Source organism: Nipponia nippon, unplaced genomic scaffold, assembly GCF_047370975.1.
Source record: "Nipponia nippon isolate SJK-2023a ecotype South Korea unplaced genomic scaffold, ASM4737097v1 scaffold_2, whole genome shotgun sequence".
In the NCBI taxonomy this organism is placed as follows: domain Eukaryota; kingdom Metazoa; phylum Chordata; class Aves; order Pelecaniformes; family Threskiornithidae; genus Nipponia; species Nipponia nippon.
In genome coordinates, this window is record NW_028262336.1 from 64,367,018 (window position 1) to 64,390,685 (window position 23,668).

The 23,668-nt window shown below is 35.4% G+C and overlaps 1 protein-coding gene across 4 annotated transcripts in view; it reads left to right on the top strand.

The window, feature by feature from the left end:
- CCDC138 (coiled-coil domain containing 138) overlaps positions 1-20,484 on the top strand; it is a 41,183-nt gene extending 20,699 nt beyond the window's left edge. For 3 of the 4 annotated variants that reach the window (XM_087757012.1, XM_087757013.1, XM_087757014.1), the window contains exons 13-15: positions 1,491-1,667; positions 18,268-18,406; positions 19,551-20,484. In XM_087757012.1, coding sequence (XP_087613138.1) covers positions 1,491-1,667; positions 18,268-18,406; positions 19,551-19,722 — 488 coding nt within the window. In that variant the 3' untranslated portion in view covers positions 19,723-20,484. Of the gene's footprint in view, positions 1-1,490; positions 1,668-4,845; positions 5,061-18,267; positions 18,407-19,550 lie in introns of all 4 variants that reach the window. The other variant, XR_015704648.1, reaches the window with a different exon arrangement.
- Positions 20,485-23,668: the final 3,184 nt, after the last annotated feature.

Sequence of the window (23,668 nt, forward strand, 5' to 3'; positions counted from 1 at the left end):
TTTGTATTTTAAAATGTCTTTACTAGTAACACATCCCCTCTGCTAGTAACAGAAAGAGATGGAGACAAGTTACAGAGATGTTAATTTTCAAGGTAATCCTGAAAAACCATGCCAGAGTGTCAGAATCAGATGCCTACTTTGACATCTGCTTTTTTTCACTCTCTTGCATGAAACATGTTGTGAATTTTGGGCCATTTCTTAGAAAGCAAAGATCCACATCACAAAATTACTGCAATCTCTGGCACCCTGATTGACACTAATCAGGGATGCCAAAGATTTTAAATCCATAGATAACGAACAACGTTCTTGTTCATGGAAGTCATCCTTCTGGATTAGATGGTTAAGCAGATTAGTATGTCTTAATGCTTAACTGACCTGTGCAGTATTTATATTGTGAGTATTTACAGTAAACACAGGATTCAAACATGATGGAAAACCACCCTGACATCATTACTGAACATATAGAGTATTTCAGCTGTTGGAGGGAACTATTTCAGTCAAGATATTTTGGTGAAGCATGATAATTACTCTTAAATTGAGATTAATTTCTAGAAATGTTTGATAAAAACGATGCAAAAGAATTGCAATACAAAAAATAGTTATTGCAGAGTTATGCTAAGCAGATGAACGCTGTTGATTAGAATGAATCTGTTTAGTTTCTCATGATTGTGTTTTAGTGCTGGCTTCTCTAACATGGAAAATATGATCTGTTGTTAAACATATGTCGAACACTACTGTGTATGAATTTTGATCACTCTGACCACATGGCACTAATGATCTAGTGGTAAGTTAGCACATTTGGTTTGAACATATATCCCGTTTTCTTCAAAATGTCAGTATCCAGCAGATGGCACTGTAGTTAAACTTTTGCTACGGGATAAATTGTTCCGTCATACTTCATTTTCTGTGCTCCAGATGATAAATGCTATTCCAAGATACTGAGAAAGATTTGACATCAGGAAATTAAGAAAGTTAGATTGGTTCACTTCATCTACATTCTTTACGTAATTTAGTGCGCTCCACAATGGATGAGTATGTATGAAATGTATGCACTGAAACTTAAACTGCAGCTTTTTACAGAAAGGAATGGGAGTAGTTGCCCTCATGAAAGAAATTTCTCTTATTCAGACAAATCAGCCCTTGACTCCTTTAACAGAGATTTCCCAGATGTTGAAACCAACATTGTCTCAAATGCTGCAAGCTTGTAATTTCTTTCCTCTTAAGCAAAATATTAGAAGGGCTTTATATTTGTAAATATATTTTTCTTCAACATATGAGTTGTAGTTAGTCTTTTTCTCTACTCACAACAAATTGTTAAGGAATAAAAACAGGCAGAGGATGTCCTTAAATAAAAATAAAAGTTAATATTTTCAGCCATTTAACTTTTAAGCTTATATCTGCAACAGTAACTCTCAGGATAGCTATTCACATATTGCTTAATGGAACTATGATTATAGAAGTTTTATTGCCTGTATTCTGATATTTTTCAGTGGATTACCTGGCTCAAGCGTTTGATTCCCTTCGCATAGACTTGAAGACAGATGAAGGGAAGGCCTTATTTTTGGAATACCAATGTGTACCTGTCATATTAAGTCACTTAAAAGTATCCAGTAGAGGTCTGCTTTCCAGTGCTCTTGATGGATTACTTCAGATGACCATGGAATCTGGTAAATTTGGGTAATTGTAAAAAATAAAAATATAAAATCATGTTGAAAACAGGTGAGGTAAGCATAAATACTACATAAAAATAGCATGATTCTTCTGTATAAATAATCTAATCTAGTCTTAGCATTCGTTTGTATCATGTAAATTCATTAGAGACATAAAATGTATTTCTGAATTGTCTCTTTCTGAGTTGTCTTGTCTTTTCTTCTCCCTCTCAGCACCTATGCTTTATATTTTGTCCTGGTTACTTTCTTATTTATTGGTGTGAATTTTTTTGTTGCTATTTTTGGTTTGGCTTTTCAGTTTATTCCACTGTTTTACCTTGCTGATGTTTTTCTTTGAAGTCTGGCTGTGCCAGGGAAGCCATATCATGAAAACGTGCCAGCAGGTGGAGATAAAAAATAGGCTTTATCGAAATTATTTTTCTAGTTTGAATGAACAGCTCGTCCCTAGTCATTTTTCACTTTCTAATAATTGGAAATGGCATTTCTAGAAGAGATGGTTATGTTTTGCTGAATTTTACTGTGCTGTGGCCCTATAAAAGGGTTAATAATCTCATTTGTCCAACTGATACAGGCTAAGAATCAGTTAATAACCATCTGGATGAACACGAAAGTAGTGAGGCATTCCAGTACCATGTTGAATAAGCCTTGTGATGTTTTTTTTTTTTAAAGCTAAAAATCACTCACTGCCCTTTAGAACAGAAAAGGGGAAGGGAGTGCTGCTAATTTTGAACTGTATATTGTTATTTTGGGAGTATTTTGTTACCATGCATTGTAGTGATAAAAAGAGAAAGCATGTTTGACTTGGGATGGAACAGCATTGAGTTAAAAGCCATTTTGTAGACAGATAAGTGTCACAAAGATATAACTAAAGTTCTACGCTTCCTTGCAGACTCTTTTTCTGACCACATAGTTAGTATAGTCTTATACTAAAGTATTCTTCCTAATAGTCATAACTAAGATTGGTAAAGTGATTGGGAAAGAGATAGTTGTACAGACAAAAGTAACCTAAGCAAGGTGGATGGTGTCTGGTATTACTTTGGGTAATGCCAGTAACGGTACGTCTTCTGTTACATAGGAGTAGTTGTTCTGATATGCTAGATGCCTGCAGTCTGAAGAATAACGGGAGATATGTTGTGAGAGACTCACATTTTGCCTTGTTGCTTCTCAGAGAAGATGTATATATGTGAAATCAGGGAAGGAGGACTAATGTTTAATTGAATTGACATTTAATTGAGAATTTATTTCTCAGCAACTGGATACAAAGCCTTATGCAGGGCCTTTTTCTTTGGTAGAATAAATTGCCCATACACAAGTTATAGGCATGTTCTGCTCTTTTCTAATACATAGTGTTTTGCAAGAAATTGTTAACGATGAGAAGTGGTGTCATTGATGGCAAATCATTTTTTCATTCCTTTGTAAGTTTCCTATTAAAAAGTCATTAAAAGACAAACTAGAAGGCGGCACTGGATATTTAGAGGGCTCTCTGTGTTAGATTAAACCAGGAATTTATGCTCAATTTTAAAGCTGTATTGGTGTGCAGCCTTAAATGTGAAGTCATAGGTAGCTGGCCATATGCTAAAACATGGAATCACATTACCCAAAAAGACAGCATTGGGCCACCAGGAGGCAAAGTCTAGACTTTTTTCCTATAAGATAGGCAATCCTAGGGATTCTTTCAACTTCCTGCAATAATTTTCTGGCTCTATAGGAGTATTCCAATATTTTTATTCAAAAATATTACCTTTAGAGCTGAAGTAATTAGAAATTAAGTTGGAAAAAAAGCCAGTGCTTTATTTTTTTCTGAATATTCTTTTCTATAACTTAATTTTTTAAGTTTTAAGGCTTTTTTTGTGAAATATTTTTACAGATTCACATTTTAGTTGTCCAGACTGAAAGATGTGAATCAGATATGAAATAACTACTGTGTTGCACTACTCCCTGTAACTGCATGTACCTTTTGTTATAGTAAGCAGTGAATGCTAATGGTTCTGTCTGAGGTCCTCATGTAAGGTTCTCTTCCCTGTAAGAAATTATCTTTCTCATGTTCCAGAAGTGAAAGATTTCCCTCATATATTAAGGAAAATTACTTAGGCTGCATATGAAGAAAGTACCTGCTGGTCTAAGATAGATTTTTCTGTGCTTTGATGGAAATTATAACAAGAGAGTCTGCAGTACTGCTTAAGCCCATTGACCAATTTGGTTTTGGTATGCACATTTTCAGATTTTAGATCAGTATCATTGCTTTTGGCTTTACAGTATATCTGGTACGATGGGTCCAGGATCCAGATTTCCATTGCAAGTTCATACAACATTGACAGTGCTGATAAAGCATTCAGTTACTGAAAACTTGATGTCAAATGCAACAGTTGAGGCATTGGTATCATCTGTTTTCTGTCTATGTACGAGACCTTAACGGCAAATTAAAATTAATAGTCTTACTGCTGTGCATCTTACTGGCTGTCACAAATGGGTGATTGAGAATGCTTAAGGAATCACCGAGAAAGGTATTAGCAAAATTTGGTTTAATATGATGTTGTAAAAGTGTGACTTTAGAAAGATCGATGGCAAGGTTTACTCTACTAATTACTGCATGGAAGAATCATACAAAGGAAAATTGAGTTACACTTGAGTTAGAATGATTCACAGAGAGACCAGAGATGCAAAGAGTAAGGAAGACCCTCCCATTGAGTCATGAGGTTCAGAGTAGACCCTCTCGCTTTCTAAACTCCTGATGGAGCTTAGGTGTGGCTAGGTCCAATCTTAATCTCAGACTTGGTCAACAGTTTATGTCTAAGGGATTGTACATGCGAAGTCTATATAATGTTTCATTAGCATCAATTCAGCATGCAAAGTTACCAAGACAAAATCAAAATTCCCATACTACAAGGTTATGTGTGATATCAGTCGCTTACCAAAGATCTGTCTTTGGTAAAAGGTCTCTCTGCCTCAAGGAGGAACTTTGAGAGGTGTCCCAGCTCAAGGAGAAATCACCACCATGCAGCCACGCTGCGTAGCAGGGAGAGCTCAAAGAAGGCTCACTTAGGCTGTCATATTTGTAGGATAAAGCGGTTGGCTTGTAGTCAAATTACATGCCATGGAAAAGGTATGCAGGAGACTCCTTGTACCCACGACTTTGTTGATAAATGAGTCGCTCTGTTCCTTTGTGGGTTTTCAGAGAACAGATTGAAACTAGAGAAGTTCGCGGCCCGGCTACAGCTCAGGAGCTGCACCAAACCACCGCCAGTCTGGTCAAGGGGTCAAGCACATCTGTCACACTGGCACACAGCCTTTCATGCACTCCCTCTCCATTTCTGTTCAGGAGTTTTACATCAAGAATCTAGGAGAGTCCTGACGCCACCATTTCAATGGGAAATGGTGGAGGACTGTAAGGTAACATTCTTCACTACTTTTGTTCGCTTTCTGCCTATGACATCATTATTATATGCTCATCAGTCCCGGCCAGCTCAGGATATGCATTCATACGCAATATCTTCTACTGTTCTGATTGTTGCCTTCTTCTATTAGATCTTTTTTCATAAGGAAGAGAAGGATCAGCAGGCAGAGCTGGAGGAATAATTAATTCTAGAGTGATTTAGTTGTCTTGAGAAAGCTTACTTAGATCATAAGGTGGCCCAGAGGATGGCTTCAGGGCATTTCAAAAGCTGAAAAAAAAGCATGAAACTGAGATTCTCCAGTTCCTCCTGGAAACTGTGGCCATAAAGCCAAATAGTGCGTTAAATGTTTTGTATTCTTTTTTGCCTGCTAGGCTGGAAATAACATTTAACAAGGAATTTTTTGGTAATAGAACTGCAATATCATTTTTTGGCACTTTGGAGATGCCATGATTATTTCTAGGGCTTTCTTTGCACTAGGTCAGCTTCTCATGGCTACTGTTTGGAAAAGATTAAAGCAACAAGTATCACTTAAAATAAGTTTAGTTTAAAAAAAAAAAAAAGAGAAAAAAAGAAAAGGGACAGTAAACCAGGATTTGTTTGGCAAGATCTACTTCTCTGTCATTCTCTAAATGTGTGTTGACATTCACCATGTTCTTCTGTCAAGGTAAGGCTAACTTTAATAAAACAGATTGTCTGTTTATAAAAAGACTTCCGCAGAGCAGTGGGAAGAAGTAAAATCTATATGGTGAGAGGCAGCTAATAGCCAAAATCTCTGTGTATCATGTCGCCTCGTGTGCAGTGTGCCCAGACGTGTTTTTGGATGTTTGGGCAAATCTATGCCCTTAAGACTGTGGCTGATGAAGGTAAGTATCAGGGTTGGAATTCAAGCCATAAAAAATACTTCATGTAAAGATCAGTACCCCTTCAGTTAAAAGGCTAATGAAACTCTTTGCTCATTAAGAATTTGGAGCTCCTGTGTGTTTTCAGTGAGCTTATGCATTCCAGTCTGAAGGAAGCAGCAGATGATGGTTTTTTACACTGCACAGTTCGGTTGTGTGAGGTACAAATGAAGAAGCACAGGTTACTACACCAAATGACACCTACGCAACTTCTAGTGACAGACTTTCTTTCAGGAAGCTTGACTTGGAATCTCCAGGTCTAACAAGAGCCAGAAAGTGTGAGCAGTGAATATTACAAATAGTTTCAGTGAATTTGTACTCTTGCATTACCTTTCCCATCCATGCCTTCATGACAAGGTACTGTTGAAGCAATATCTGAATGTTCACTTAGATGACAGAGGAGTGGAGAATGTAACCGTAGTAATCAGGGATTAGGAATTTCATTCCTACTTGAAAGATAAAAGGGGAGTATCAGCTTATTTTGACCCACTTTGTGTCAGGAGGTCTATCCATTTGCATTCCTAGTGGTAAAACCATTTGTCATCATTTCCTCATTAGAGCCACAAGATGAGTTATCAACCTTCAAGGTGCTCTTTTTGGTTCATCTCTTAGTATTACTTCAGATTCCAGGTGAGAACATTTTTGATCACTACTGGGATCAGGGTTTACTCTTTAATCTTTTTGATTCCAGGTTAGTGAGAGCTTACCATATTTCACAGGAATGATGTCAGTCTAGCAGATCTCATAAACCAGCTGCAAGCTCATTTAAAACTATAAATAAAAATATGCTTGAGGTCCACATGAGTTGACACATATTCTTTGCAAGAGTGGATAACACCAGTGTACCTGTCCAGTTAAGCCATAGAAGCACAGTGGTCTTAACACCACAGGAATTCTGTGAAGAAATGATTAAGACTTGGTGCCCTTGGGAAGCTTATGTGTGGATGTTGCTTGAAACTTAGATGCATCATCAGAGCATACAAAGCTCCAGAGCCCACGTTATAGTATACAATACAGTCACATTATTTCTTGGAAGGTTTCAAGTTTATTTATCAAACATTCAATGTGTATTTATCAAATTGGGATCTCAGATTGCATACATGTCACCAGACTACATTATGTTTTAGGTGTCAGAACTTGGATAGTGTTCCAGCTGCACAGGCATTTCCCAGACATCCTGTGAGTTTTCATACAATTGTATAAGTCTGAAGTATGGTGCCAGCCAAAAATAATCTCACAATTTTTTCCCAATCATTAACATTTTTGGAACTGTAACAGCATGTCACGGATACAGAATATATATATATATATATATATATATATGCATGCCAATCTTGTTTGCCTCGCCTCTTTTACAAAAACATTAAAGCCTAAGGAGGAGGGTAAAATGTTATACTGATTACTCTTCTTGTAATATACAAAAACATTCATAGTTGGAACAAAGGCTGACTTTTAAATGTCAGGGGTGAAAAAAGTTGAGCTTAGTTTTGGTGAGCTCCTCAGGGTGCAAGAGTGAGAGGAGATGCTGGAGATCTTATGCAGTAAGAGAACTTTAGTTTCAGCTTACTTTCAGGCTGTAATAGTCTTCCCCCCCCCCCCCCCCCATCTTCCAGTACTTCTGTGGATTCTGTTCACTACTTTTACTGTTACTACATTTGAGGAAAGAAACTTTGCAACTGAGTGAGGTCCTTACCTAATCATTTGCTTTCTTTTAGCAAATACTTGCTTCATTTAACCTATGCTAGAAACTTGATAAGTGGCTGAAATTAAGGTGTAAGTAATTCTTAGGGCAAACAATACAATTTTAAATTATTTATATTTTATTTCATGTCATTTGCATGCTGGAGTGATTCTTTTCCTTCAAATGAGCTCAGTGGCCTCAGTTGAAGTCTAGTTGGTTTAGTCTGGTATCTTCAGTGGAAGTAATAGGTTGCTTCTAAATTCCGCAGGTGGGAGAGTTAACAGCTTGTTATGAACCTGACAGTTGAAAATCAACTCAACAAAGATATTTTACCCCTTTTCCCTTACTACATTCTGCTAATATTTTTGTCTAAAAATGTCTGTAATGGTGCATAACATGGTACATTTCAGCTCGGTCAGTCTTCTGTTTTAAATGTACTTTCCAATAGCTGATACTTATGAACACAGCACCCAAGCAGTGGTTTAGCTATATTTTCACTGTAGCTATCTCATCAGTGCTGGTTTTGTTTCATGGTCAGACGGGATGAGTGCCAGTTCAGGTTTATCCTTTTCAATCTCTTATTTGGCTCTCCATACCCATTACCAGGATTTCAAAACATGTTCTTTTTCTGGAGGATGCCCACCTTTCCTTTGCTGCAAAGATGGACTGATACAAGCAGAATCAAGGGAGCAAGTCCTGCAGGGTTTTTTTTAATGATGGTGTGTTTTGCTGCAATGTGGGGCTTCAGATGAGTGCCATAAAATTCAAATTGATCCTTCTTTTGGTCTTTGAAACTAATGAGTGGTTTATAAAGACATCTTTCTCGCTTCCCGATGAGTAAAAGGGGAAGAGATCTATTCCTGCTGATTTGACAGGGAAGAAAGATTTCAGTACCAAGGCTTTTGAAGGTTTCCTTACCTTAGTTAAGGAAAGCAGGCTACCAAGCCATGATGTTTGGTTTTTAGTCCCATCTCAAAGCTATGAACTTGTCTGAAGATAGAAGTAACAACAAAACCTTCTCTGATAGTATTGTCACAGAAAGTAGATTTAGGGTCTTGATAAACTCTGAATGTGCTCAGTGATAGATTTCCACAAATGCAGTGCTCTGACCACCTTTGAAATTTTGTGAACAAAATGTATCAACTGCTAAACACGGATATGTTTCAGTTTAGTCAAATGGCTTATAATGTATTTATTGCTTAAAAAAGCTTTTACCGTTTCCCATTTAAATTACTATTAAAATTAATGTTTAATAATTGAAGTAACTATTACTTTTAATCATCCAGATTGTTATAGTATGACACCAGTGGCTTCCAAGGCATCTTCATACCTCAGAGTTCTCTCCCTATGACTACAAATTTCTTTTCTCAGCAGATCTTGTTTCTAGGACAGTAGTTGCAACACACTGTTCAAGAGAGTTCCTGGATGCCAGACATGAAACGTTTTCTGGAAACAATCTAATAAGTAGCATGACCTCAGCAAGAAAATTTGCTCTGTGGGTGTTGAAGAACATCACATCATTAGTTTTAAATCACCCTCTAGTTGAATACTTGTCATATGCAATCTCGTTGAATACTGTTGTTCCTGTCTTCTCGCTTCTCACGCAGCTTACTGTATTTTTTTTACCTGTGAATCACTTAAAAGGGTTCCAAAGGATGTACTGAGTTTATAGTGACCTATCAAAAATACTATTGTTGAACCATAGTCTGATTCATACTTGATTTGAGATCTGCTATTAGCAGAGAGCTGCCTGTCTCAGTTTCACCCTTTGCGCTTTTACACAAAGACAGCATACGTCTTAAATTCCTCCTGCAGTGAGAGCTGACTTCTGTCGTGTAGATTAGTAGGTTCCCTTTCCCAGTCTTATGTTCATTCAAGGAAATCCAAACTTACCTGCTCATTAGACATTACAAAGCACTGGCCTTTGCTTTAAATAAAACTTACGCTTACTTCATCTTCAAGCTTACTTCTGTTTTACAGGGAGAATATTTTGCATTAGTGTGTGCTTATTCACAAATTGAGATGAGTGCATACTGAAAAAAATCTCTAAATGACTCTGTCATGCTTACTGTAAGTTAAGGCACATTCTGATGGGGCTTAAGTATGATTTCTTAACCATATTAACATCACTTAAGATTTTTAGTAGCTGCACAATTGAGCTGTATTTACACATTCACTGAACCTTACTTCTAATTTTTTTTGTAAGAAAATATTATGGTCATGGATAACCAAGTCTGTGTCCAGATTTACTCATCTCATAGGGAAGTTAATCAAGCCAGTGGAGATAAAAAGATTCAGTTTACAAGTAAATAATCACAATTTCTTACTATGGAGACAATCTTCTTATGTGGACTGCCTACACGCACACTCCCTCTCTTCCTTCGAGTTAGAATGCTTCCATAACTAATGCTAGGTATTCCACAATTCGCACTGTTCTACAGGTACTTCTAAAAAGTCAATGGTCAGAATCTGTCAAGGAAACGCAAACTTGCTCCTTTATTTTTTTTCTTGAGTCTTAGCATTTTCAGCCTTTAAGGACTACAGGCAGTGAAGGTACGGAGTAAAAAATGCCTGTATGCTTAAAGAGATGAAAATTTAACTGTATTTTTCAGCATATTGCCTTTACTGCTAACTGTTTTCAGGATTGAAACTTTTCAAACGAGCTTATTCTGCAGTACTGAAAGGGTAAAAATGTCAAGTCTGTGAATACCATACTAAGGCAGGATTCCCCCTCACCTGTGTGAAAGGGCAGATGTGAAATTCTCCTGAGGAACTGTGTTTGAAGCTATAGCGAAAGGAATGATTTACAGCTTATGTGGGATAAACATTGAAATACAAACCATTTGAAAGGAAATCCTTCCCTCTATTATCCTGTCTTACCTTTGTAATTTTTTTGTTCATTCTTCTGAAAACAGTGAATAATTATGTTGGATTAATAGATGTTTTAGTTTAAAATTTTAACCATAGATAAATATCTCTAACTCTGTTAAATGCAGCCTATGATAATGTTAGGACCAACCTGTATACTTGTTGAAAGCAAGCAAGTACACCAAAAGTTTGCACACATTTTTTTTTAATTAATTGCAAGGTTAGTTTGAATACTTTGATTTTGATGAAATACATGTTTACAGGTTTTAAACATGAATGCAGTAAATGGAATAATGTCATTTGATTTCTACTGAAGTGATAGTAGCCTTCTCTCTAATAAGAAAAAATGTTCTTGTCATTATTTTCTTCTTGTTCTAGTAACAGTTGTGTAATGCTTAGCCATTCTGAATTTTGGACCTCTGTCTCATCCACTCCAAAGTCAGAAAGAAAAGGGAGCATTACATATAAACTTATGTAGAGCCAAGTAACCACTTTGTAAGTAGAGCTTCACTGTTTATTCAGGGTAATACTGTACTTCATAAGCAGCATACCATTTTGAAGGTAGATGTGAATGCTAACTTTTTTTAAGTATTTGATGTAAAAAGGAGCAATAAAAAAAATAAATATCAGTACTTGAATATACACATCCCTTTTCAAGTCAATTTAATATATGAAAACTTTAGAATGGGAAAGTTTATTCAAGTAGGATCTTGTTTGCTCTTATTTACTAAACTTGCGGTTTTTTTGTGAACAGTTTACAGTTTTATAGCTTTCCGTAAAATGGTTTAATTTAAAACAATTAAAGTATGATTTAATTAGAAAAAAAAATTAATACACTTTTTTTAATTTTGTATTTGACTAGCAGAACTACTGTACTTATTAGCTGACTTTTCTCTGTAACTTTCAAGGTGAATTTAAAGCAATGTCATAATTAAAATAATTTCCTAAAGAAAGGCTTTTTTTGGAAGTAGATAGTACAATTTGTGCAGTTTGAGTAACACCTATGCATTGTCTCAGACCTTATTTACCTGCTTACTTGCAATCTGACATTACAGAATTACAGGTCATGCCAGGTTAGGTTTATTTATGTAAAAGCTTCCTTATTTGAGTTTGTCATTGTGTTTGAAATACTGTGCTGAGTTCTGAGCTGGTTATTACAGGAGTGGAGATATGGGAGCAGGGGAAACAAGGCAGGTGAGCTGTGACAGAAAAAGTGTTGCAACAAAGCTCCTTTAGGTGTCCTCTGTAAGAGAGAGTTGTGATTCCTTCAGTGATTCTGGTAGTTCATTAGGCTTTTTCTAGTTTCTTGAATAAAGTAACCTATAATAGTGCATAGCTTCAATTTATAATGCTATCTAGGTTATTTGTAAAAAGATGTTTTTCTCTCTCAGGCCTCATTAGAATCAGTCTTTAATGGTTAGACCGTGTTGGTTGCTCATAGACATACTGAGTTCAATTAGCACACCAACAGTTTTCATCCTCTGATGTTTATGATTAATGACTTTCCAGGAAAAATGTTGGTTGTTTCTTAGTGTATTGTCTTTACACTTCTGCTATTCTAGCAAGTAAGATAATTCTGTTTGTCATCTATTTTATACCTGTTGCCTTCTAAATGGGCAGTTCCAGCATGGAATTTCATTAGACTACTCCTGTTTTCACGCTACAGTCATTAATTAATACACTAAATAAGCACAGTTGAAAAAAACAGTATTTAAAACTAAAGTTCACTTTTCAAGGCAAGCTGTTTTGCTTTGCTTTTAGGCAATTCCTTACACTACACACCTTCCAGTCCTTCTACTAACCCCTATCTTCTCCAATATAATATCACGTGTTGCTTTATCAAATGGTATTGAAGTCTAGCTGAACTATAACTGCTGTAGCATTTATTTACCAAACAAAAGTACTTGACTACTCTGACACAACATACCTATAGTTCCTATACACATACTTACAGATAAACCTATAGTACACTTTATTTTATTTTTTATTTGTCTCCTTTACTTGCTGAAAATATCTTTAGAGTCTTACTGGAGGGCACGTGTTTAGATTGCCTTTTTTTGTCCAAATCCAACATAGATAGATAGATAGATAGATAGATAGATAGATAGATAGATAGATAGATATTGCATTGGCTGTTCTCTCTTCACAAAGTGCCACTTCCTGACTTGTTAGCAACAGTTGTTTAACTCTTCTTGTCACAAAATTGAGGCAACATTTCTTTCAGAATCCTGAACTTTGTTCTGGTGTCCCTGACTAAAGGAATCTTGGAATTACAAGTTTGGGGGACTTTTTTTGTCCCTTTTATCAAGATGGAGGTCTCTCCTGAAAACCAGCATATTAGCCAAAGTGTGCACCCAAAAGACTAAAATACCATTAGCTTCTATCCCATCTTTCTTGTGCTGACTACAGATGACCTCACTAACTCTTTTTTGTTCTATTTTTACTTAAATGGCTGGGAGAACTTTTTTTTTTCCTTAACGAGGTCTGACTTGCCTTGACTTTTCATACTATCCTTTATAATAAAAAGGTAGTTTCTGACCTCCAAGGCATAGCTTTCTTTTCTGGTCTTTTTTCTTTTCCTATCTTTTTTCTTTTCCTTGTAGACTTCTTTTCATTCCAAGCATCTCGTGACATAAGTATTCCTGCTAATTTTTTAACCTTTTCTATTACAAATGTTTTTGTGGGTGTAACCTCCAGTTGCTATTTGAGAATGACCTTGGTCTCCCACACATCCTGTCTCATGTCTGCATGATGTCTTGCGCATCTGAGGAAACTGAAGAGCAATTCAGATCGTACTGAGGTGAACCCATATTGGGTGACCAGCTGAAATTGCCAGTTGGACTCTCTTAACTCAGGGTCACCCATGTAGGCATCGACACTTGAGGTGCCTTATGCTGACTGGAATCTCGCCCTATCTCTGCTATGCCTTAACCACTGGCACTTAACAGCCCTGACTATTGATTACAGGAGAAAAAGTTAAATTCAGCAAATGGTTCAAATCTTACAGGTGACTGTATTATAGACAATTGGTTATTAGCAACATGTAAGTGATACTACTGTTTCATTCTAAGCGTTTCTGCTGTATTGCATAGTTAGTTAACTTTTGCGTTAGTTAACTTTTTGACACTAGTAGACAACGCTGCATCATTCACTTGTATTGCTGTCACGTGTTCTCCATTCTCCTGGCAGATCCTCATGCAATTAGAAATAAGGCAAAACTGTAATAGTTAATTTGTTAAAACATGAACTTAAAGTTGGCATTCCTGACAGTCTTCATTTTCTGAAGGTGGCATAGCTTTAGGTATAAAACAGAATTTTCTGGATAACTACAGCTGGTGAGATTTTATGCTGTGAGTGACTGATTACTTGGAGGGTAAATTTCAGATTAATTCTGTCAAAAGTGATAAATTGCTCATTGTTTATTGCAGTATACCAATCAAGTTCAGCTAATGCAACTACAACATGCTGCAATTTTTAGGGGTACCAGTGGAAGCTTTTGCAGATTATTTTAAATTGTGCCAAATTCCTGTCAGGATGGATTCCAATTTAGTTTTTCTAAAATAGTTAATAAAACCAAAACCTGTGCAGATCTAAACCACCAAAATATTTAAAAATGTGAAGCTTATATTCTTCTAGTTCATCAGCTAGACATGCATTTAGATTATATGCTTGTTTTGTACATTTTCTGATTACTTAGAATATATTCTGCAGAAGCTTATCTGAAGTGAATATATAAGCAGTGTACAAAAAGTCCGTTTAAACGTGTGCCTTTATCAGTTTGCTTTCACATAATTGAACTTTGCGAAACTTCAGAAATTATTTCCACTTTGGCTCTTGTGTTTTATAGTAAAAATCCCTTTGTCTTAAAAGTAATGCTTATCTTTTACGTTGGTTTGTAAACTTCACAGTCAAAACATTCTTATAGCATCTATATGTGTGTGTATATGTGTGTGTGTATATATATATTTTTAAATTAAATATTTTTAAGGAACTGGTAAGAGCAAGGCAGCAAAGAAATGTCCAGGTCAGCTGAATATGGTATTTTTTTACGCCTGCAGAAAAGGAATATAAAGCATTTTACAGCTATTTAAGGAGAGTTATAGGAATAAATTGTAGGACTGCCCTCTTCGATCTTGTTACCATCAGATCTCTCATGAATCAGAGTTTGGGTGAGTCAGAATTCATGTTAAATGAGAGGTTTCTAAAGCTGTTTGTTGTTTTAACAGGCAACAGAAAGAAGAAGAACCTTTCTTCTCAATTTACTTCTTGAATGTCAGTGTTCTCACACATTTATTTACAATTTTTACATTTACATTTTCTTACCTTTCTGATAAACATCTTCGGTAAGTAAGAGATACTGTTCAAGTTTCTATTGTTAAAACAGACTTCATCAGTGGTGCAGATTGATTGGACCCTTTCTGTTTCTTGGGAATAGGCAGTCATTTGTAGGAACTCTGGCAAATTGTAGAAGAATTTCTATAAAGTTGTAGTTCCTGAGTGATAACATAATTTGTAGTCCTAGATTTTTCTTGCTTTAGAGAAGGTTATCTCTTGTTGCTGTCTGTATAGAAATTTTTACTTCAAACACTCTTAAGTGATAGAAATGTTTTGATAAGAAGTGCTCTTAAGATAGTAGGATTGTATTCATTGGGCTTTGCTTATTTGCTGGCTCTGTTTGTAGTTTTGTTGCCTCTTCTCGTGAATTTTAACAAGTTAACCTCACTAGGGCATGATACCATCATACTGGAAGTGAATTCTGGGTTAATTCTTTTTCCAGGTTTAATACACTGCTGTATGTATAACTTCAGAGTTCTGTCATAGAAAGCAGTGGCTCAATAAAGAGTGCTGAATCTTGAGTGTATGTCAGTCATATATCACTAAATTTAGCACATACTGTGAACCCATCTAAGGATTTTCTGCTTGCTGTATTTGACAGATAGCCCTCAGTTTTTGACATCACAGTTTCTGAAAAATAATACCTTCTGCAGTGAAAACAGAGAAATATTAAAAGAAATACTAAAAGTGGTATGCCTGAGTAACTATCCTGGGGACTGTGTTTGTACATGCCAAGGGCAGAATGCAGTCAATAGTGACTTCTCTTGTTGTATTCCTGACAAATTTGTTCAGGTCTGTTACCTATTGAGTTGTACATTAGAATAATCTCCCATTCTGAAGTTAAATTTTCCTTAGAGAATGTAGTCTTCTCCTCTTTGTGTGTGTGTGTGTGTGTGTGTGAAATCGGCATTCTACTGGTCCCTTGTGATATTTGATAAAAAGGCATTTTCAAGTCAATTTAAACATATCTGGTAAATGGTTTCTTTATAAGTATCTATTTTATATAAAGATGTATTTATGCACATGTATAAAATGTATTTCTTCAGCATGAACCTTATTTTTCATCTTAAGGGGGCTGTGTCCTTTTCTTTGTTCCTTTTAGGAATTCTCCTGGAACTTCCAATCTTCAATTAATTTGCTTTTAATGTACTGTGATATCTGCAGGTCTATAGAAATGCAGTCATAGTTCACTATTCCAGTATCCATGATGTTTTTCTTGTCTTAGAAGCTGTCAGTGGTACTTAATACATTACTTCAGTTATAGGATTCTATCTATAATTGAAGACCATAAATAAAATGAGAAATAGTATCTTTACTGGCAGAGAATAAAAATATATATGTATATATGTACTTATCATTTTTAGTATATTTTTTACTGATTGCTGCTTACATTTCTACCTTACTTTCATTCTGGTTTTATATTTATTACTGTTACAATTTTGAGTCAGCAAATTGTAACTGGAAATAGTACTAAAAGTGAGAGGAGAATATGCATAAAACCGTAGGTGCATTGAACATGGTAGAAAGAATGCAAGAAACATGGAAGTAGAAGTAAGCAGAAAAATAAATTAATTTATAACCATTTATTACCTTGATAATGTATGTCTCTTGGAATAATTATTGTTTTGTGTTGCTTTGGGTAAAAAACAGAGGACACTTCAGCTGTGCAAACCATAAAACATCTGCCTGCCTTTTCCAGACTTCATAGTACATCAGTTGTCGTCTTGCTTTTTATTGCTGCAAGGTTGGCCCCTTGCTACCAAAGCAAATTATCCTGCATCTGTATAGTTTCCATCCACACATTCCGTTACATATTTTGTGGATTCTGCCTGTTGAATCCAGCCTTTTAAGTCAATTCTGCTGAAAGTAGCTCCACTGAAAAGAGAGGAAAGATTACATGTAGCCATAGCTTCTCTGATCTGTGCTAAAGGAATTTATCGTTTCTTGGTCTCTTCTTTTGACGGTGTAAACCAGTGAAGGCCCACAAATCTTGTCTTCGCTGTATACTGTAATGCATGATAAGATGTGCTCAGCATCGGGGGGCGGGGGGTGACACTAGGTCGTTTGTTGGTGTAGCCAAATGACATGCCATTGTTTTGCAACAAATACAAGTTTTGAAAGATCTTCCTAACGGTAAGGTCTAGGAATTACTGGGTCCTTGTTGAATATTCAGTATAAATGCCCAGCTCTGAGAAAATTATTTGTTTAGGCTCTTAAGCTAAGCTGACTTTAATTTCCAAGTTGATTATTTTTTTAGAGCCCTATTCCAAACAGTTTTCTGCAGCATTTCTTCTGATTTTGTATCAGTAAGCCTCCTGAAATAAATTAAAACTTTGAATTCACTCCAAGCCTACTTGTTATATTAAATAAGCTGTATGTCCTTGGACAAGGAAAGGGAAAGTTTTGACCAAATGATACATCCAGTCATCTTCGAACTGATAAAAGCATCTTGACATCCTATTTATAAATTACAGTATTCAGTGTCTGTGCGAAGAATTTTTTTAATGTCTGTGTTTATTGGTTTGTGCTGTAATTTGCATATTGCCATTTCTTATTAAGTATAACACATTAAATATTTTTAACATTATATAAACATTAGAATATTTTCTTCACCTCTGTATTCTTCTAATGCAAATGCCCTACGCTATATGAAAGTATTAATTTTTAAAAAAATCAGTTGTCACTTATTTATGTTTTTGCTGTAAATTAATCTGTAATATTAGAACCACGAATGAGATAACGAGGGAAAAGAGTTAACCTTACTCTGAAGTGATTAGGTTTTGGGGAACAGGACAGAGGGAAATGTTATACAATGTGACTTAAAAATTCATCCACTGTTTTAAGGGACTTTTGTTGGTATTTAAGTGTTCTTATCCAGTTCTTGCTTTTACCTCTCAATTATTATTTTGCCTGTCTTGAAACAGAGTACAGTGACAGTATTCTCATAATGAAAGGCTGTTAGGCATCACATTAGCTTCTACATGTACTATTCCTGTCCATGTGATTTGCAGCAGCTTAAAATATTTCCTTGTGAGTCTTTTTGCATGGCTTAACGTTCCCCTCACATGATCAAAATAAAAGAATCATGATAAATGAGCATTGAATAAACATGTTCAAGATAAGAATTTTGATTTGAGTTTAAAATTGTTCTGTTTCCTGCTTTCCTTTGTTCTCAAGGGAATAGGCCTTGTTTTAATAAAAGGGTCGCTAATGTCAGAACTCTTAGGACCTTGCATTTTTTCAGTTCCTAGTTTTACCCGAGTTTTGTGTCACATGCCCAGCATAAACTGAATTATTTCATTGTTCTAATAGTTGCACAACATGAGGCATTTAAAGCCCTCTAAAGGTATCAATAGCTGTTCTACTTTTCCCTACACAGAGCTCTGTGATACAGTTTTCAAATTATTTTTCTTTTACAGGTTCCTTACAGCCTTTTCTGGAAGCCTGCAGTAATGAATCCTTCTTCCGTACTTGCTCTGTATTGCTTCGAAGTTCTAAGCTAGATACTCAGATTTTGGAAAAGCTCTGTGTTATTCTGCAAAAACTCTCCAGAATAAAGTAATCCTTTACTACCATTATTCTGTTAGTTATTATTAGATCAGCAAACTTTATCTTTCTCCTCTTTCAAAAACTCATCTCTGTTTTGCTGTTTATTTGGTCTACCGTAGACAATGCTGGACTTTCTCTGTTAGCAGTTAAATTTAAACTGTTTGTGTCACAGATGTGTAAGACAAGAATCTCAATTTGCTTATAAATCGAGTTCAATTTACAGAATGCAAACAAACAAACAAAGAAAAACTAGCCTAAACTAGTCCATAACTAGCCATAACTATTCCTTATGTATGCAGATGACAAGAATGCTTAGAAGAGAACCTTTCTTTTCTTTCCGCTTGACCTTCAGTTTTATGTGGGTACTTGGTAATAATCTCCTTTGAAAATTTAGCCTCATCTGTGACTTGCATTCAAGTCTCATCAGTTTTCATTTCCTTCAATAAAAATAAATTTAAAGTCTTGAGCCATTTAAGCCCTTTTGGGAATGTTAATCTTTATAAAATATGTCCCTGTTGCTTACTGGTTATTAGTTTATTGTAACAAAGGTCGACATCATATCAGTAGTAATGTGCTGCTGAGCTCCATTGGTGCATTACTTAATGAGATTGTTTCATTTATAAAAGCAGGTGTGTAAACTGAGCCATTTTTTACATTAGACTTAAAGTTGTTGACAAAACAGGTTTTCATTTTACTTTATTTGGAACAAAATTGAACACTAGGAAGAAAAATACGCTTTCCTATAAAATAAACTAATATAAATCATAACTTACATTGGAAATAGACTAAAAGTAAAATTTGCTCAGAAATCCTAATTATTTAAATTCTTTTATTTATTGGTTTTGGAATCTTATTTCACATTAGTGAAACCCTGTTATAGCCTGTCCTTGAGCTTTCATTATACTACATGTAAATACCACTTACTCAAGTGAAATGATAGGTTTTGGTGATTTTTGCCAAGATTTTTTTCTCCATGCATTGATAACCTTCTGCTTAGAGACATTATATGAAACGTAGAAGAATTATAAAAAACTCCCAATATAATGTACATTTTTCTTCATTAAAAAAAAAAAATTTTCTGTGGAATCTTTAGTGTTCAGATGAAACCTCTCAATTTTCAGCTGACAATTATTTTATGTAAAATCTTTTGCAGAAGCAATAAGAAGATGTTTGAATTGTTTACTCTTCACCAAATGATCCAAGAACTACATAGGACTACAAATCCAGATCATGCTTTCCTCTATATAAACCTCAATTCAATTCTGTTGAATTTGGGATTGTCAAGGAGTAACTCTCTTACCTCCAGTCGAAGCATAAGTCACTAGCACTGTCTTTCAATCTAATTATTTTTCTGTATAATTTATACCAACTGCCTATGTTACCTGAAATGTGGATTTTTTTTTTTTTTTTACTGTTTTCTATAAATAAATTAAGCAGAACCTCAGTACTGTATAAGTTACTCTGTATCATGTGGAATCTCATTGATATTTCCCTCATTTATAAACAGGAAAATGAAAAATTGCATAATATGCTAAATGGCTTTCTTCAGTACTTTTTAAGGAAGTGAAATAATGCCGCTGTTCTGAATGACTCATGTGATCTAAGGAAGTGGGTCCCTTGAGTAAGCAGATCAGAAATACCAACCTTTCCTTACAGGTATGAATCTTAGTTACCTTTGACTCTTCAGAGAGTTTTATAAATTCATGTGTCTATTTTATGGTTGATAAGTAACAGACAGGTATCTTATCAAATTATCTTTTCACATAATTACAGTTTTAATGATTAAAACCAGATTTTGATTTAACATAACTAGATGTGTTGAATGAGAAATTTTGTTGTTGCTGCTTTGATTTCAGAATGTCTTAGTGTTAGTTTGATCTTTTCCTGTATTTATGTAACATTTCGTATTTTATCCTGCTTTGTATGAATTTCTAGTGTAACTTTGGGTTGTACTATCTCTGAAAATGTAAATAAAAACATTTCTTAAAATGCCTGGCAATAGTAATCCCTCATGTAAAATTATTATATTTTATTGTTTCTGCTGTATTTTATATTAATTTGCAATAAAATCCCCCTTTGGTCTCTTAGGACGCACATTTCTTGTCTGTGTGTGATGAATATATTTTTTGCCTGCCACAGTTCAGTGTTCAGAAGTTCTTACACATAGGAAATAGGATACTTTTTAAAAATTCAACTTAGTCTTCCATTTCTGATTTGTACTGTAACTACTGAAACTCTCTAATTGTAAAATTGAAACTGCAATTAAAATTTAAAGATCTGCTGTGTGTTAGTCTTTGACTAACACTGTCTGGCAGTATAAAATTTGAGAGGTTTACTTCTCATTTTCATACTTTTTTTTTCTTGGTTTTACTTTGTATTTTTTACCAGAAGTCTTTAAACTGAGTCTTTGTAGTTGAATTCTATCTGCAAATATTTTTCTAGCAATTTGACTTACATTTCTGACAAGCTTTCATATGAAAGGAGTCTACCCCAGATTTGGCACCAAGTACGTCTGGAAGAGAGAGCAAGCAGTGTGTACTCTGTGGGCAGGAAACCAATTCTAGGTAATTTTTAAATAACACTAATCATAGCTAAAAGCTTTTGCTGACAATGGGTTATGTTTTGGAATAAGTATTTCTTCATCTGTAGTTTTGGTTTTCTGTCGGATTTACTAGCAATGCAAAATCTTGTATATATCTTTGGCTGGAGACAAAATCCTCTTACTTAGGAAGTGTGTTCCCAGTCCTCATGTGCGGCTCTGTCTGCTTGGTCATTAAAAAATACTAGAATGTTAATAACCAAAAAAAGCTGTAGAAAGTTGTTAGGTTTCCTATATCCACAGGAATGTTGACTGTCCTCTTGACTTTCAGCCTTTATCACTGTTTGTCAATCTACTAATCTTCCTTGTGGTACCAGTTTAACACAATGTGTTCATCTGATAATAGCAAAGGTAATGCGGTAAAAGAGGCGCATAGAGTATGGTGTAGCTTTTACTATTGGTCCCTTGTGTTTTATATGCAGTAGTGTTTACAGTCTGAAAAGATGAATCACTGTTAACTTCAAGTTTTTATGATCTAGAATGTTTCTGTTAAAATGCAAAAAAAAAAAAGTTTTTTGAATCTTTTAAATATTAATGTAATTAAATTGACTGATGAACTAAGGATGAGACTAATGGTTTTGATCTTAAGTAAATTTTAACTGAGCTATGAAGAAAAATACAAGTTCTTTGATTGCACGTTCATATTACAGTAAACAAAAAGTATCGTAAATAAAGAAATAAATTAATTATGCAAATGAACATGAAGTCTCTTGTGAAGAATAGATACTTCTGTAAATAAAAAAGCTATAGTAAATTTCCAAGATGTGCATGTCATTTTTGACTCAGGGTAATAATTCTTGGGTAAAAAATGAAAGTCACAAATACATTCTAGTGGAGTCATATGGAGGCTAGGCTTGCGATGGTAGAAGTGAATTTTTTTGAAGCTAGTTGTTGACAGACAACTTGTAGTAGTTCCTTAGTACATTGTCATGAAGCTTTCCAGTGACGATCTTTAAAGAATATAAACCATGCCATGTTTTTTCCCAAATTTATTACTAATCAATCCTGTTAATGCAGAAATATTTATGAAGCCTCCTAATATCTAGAAAGGTAAAACAATGATGAATTTGGAATTGATTTTATTTGCCATCAGATTTTCAGTTTGCGTTGGATTGCATCTTTAAATGTACATGGTTTTATGGGACATGCAGACTGTAAATACAAGTGAAAAGATTGTTTTACAACAATATGATTTCAGGATGAGACACTTCAAGGAAAGTAAAATGTCAGTCTACCAAAAATGGAACTAAAATGATTGGAAATAATCTGAAATGGAGATTTTTTGCTCTATTCTGTTTCAATTTGTAATTGATTATCTAGTGTAACTAAGCTAACTAATAATGGCGTCCACATTAGAAGGATAGGTAACCTAGCTTGCCTTCGTCATTAAAAGGCAGAAGTAGGTGCCAGGATAAATATTGTACCAAAATCACAGTTACTTCTGTATTTCTGCTTCTAAATATTTGGTATATCAAATTTTGTACGCACCTACTTGTTGCACTGTCTTGAATATCAGTCTTGTGGGCCAGCCCACCCCAGTTGTCCAGTCCATGTTGTGGCCTTGCGCAAACATCCCCATCCTGTTATCATTCCCCTGAGTGACCTTGGCAGCCTCTGGGCAGAAGGGGAACAGCAGAAGTTGGTTGCGTTCCCTGCTGTCTGTTGTGGATTTGGTTTGGTTTTGGTTTGGGAAGGATAGATTTCTGTCGAGTTGGCCACACTTTGGGCATCTCTTTATATAGTCTTGCCTTCTCAGATGGAATCTTGAATTTCCTGGGGGTTTTCTGCTTTTGCAGCACTTGGGTAGTGTAATATCAGTATGAATGTCAACTACTTTATCCTTCTCTCAGAAGAACGTTTACAACAAGAGACATTAGAAAAAGGTAACTGTAACTCCAGCTATTTCCCACGGTTCCCAATTCCCTAAGGAAATGTGGTTTATGTGATCACTGGCTGGCTGCATTCCTGAAAAGGGATACACTATTTTGAATATGCCAGCCACCTCTGGCCAGATTTGGCAGCAGGCAAGAGAATATTAACTTTCAACCATTTTTTTCAGAGAATTTGAGGAGAGGAGAGAAGCTTTATGAATACTTGCACTTAAAAGACAGACAGGGACTCGCACTTTCTCGTAGCAGCCAGCTGATCGGTCAGAACGCGTAGCTTCAAACTAGCTACAATCTGCCATGTCTTGCTTGCGTGTAGGTCTCCAGAAACGATTAACTACCATCACTGGCATGAAACGAAGAAAGTTTCTGGTAGTCACAACCTGTCACCTTGTTGGTTTTTGGAGCAGCTGTGAGAGTCCTCATTGGGAAAGTCAACGAGAATATTGCACCTGCTTATGTTAGGATAGTTTTCATCCCAGAAATGTCTACCAAACTTGAAGAGAATTTTTTTTTTTTTTTACAAATCCATCTATTGTAGAACTGTAATTGCCCTTGCTGTTTATTGAAGGCTTCCTATTGACAAATGGGCAAGACAATGTTTTAGACCCAATCTACAAAGTCTAGATTTGGCAAATCTGTAAGAAAGATTGTTCTGTGGACAGGGGACAGTTGTATTTGCAGAAGCTTGGCAGATCTAAATAAAGGAGCATTACCCAGCACAGTTTCTTCATATTTCACATTTCTTCACGTTTCTGGTTCTTCATATTTGTGACTTTCACCAGC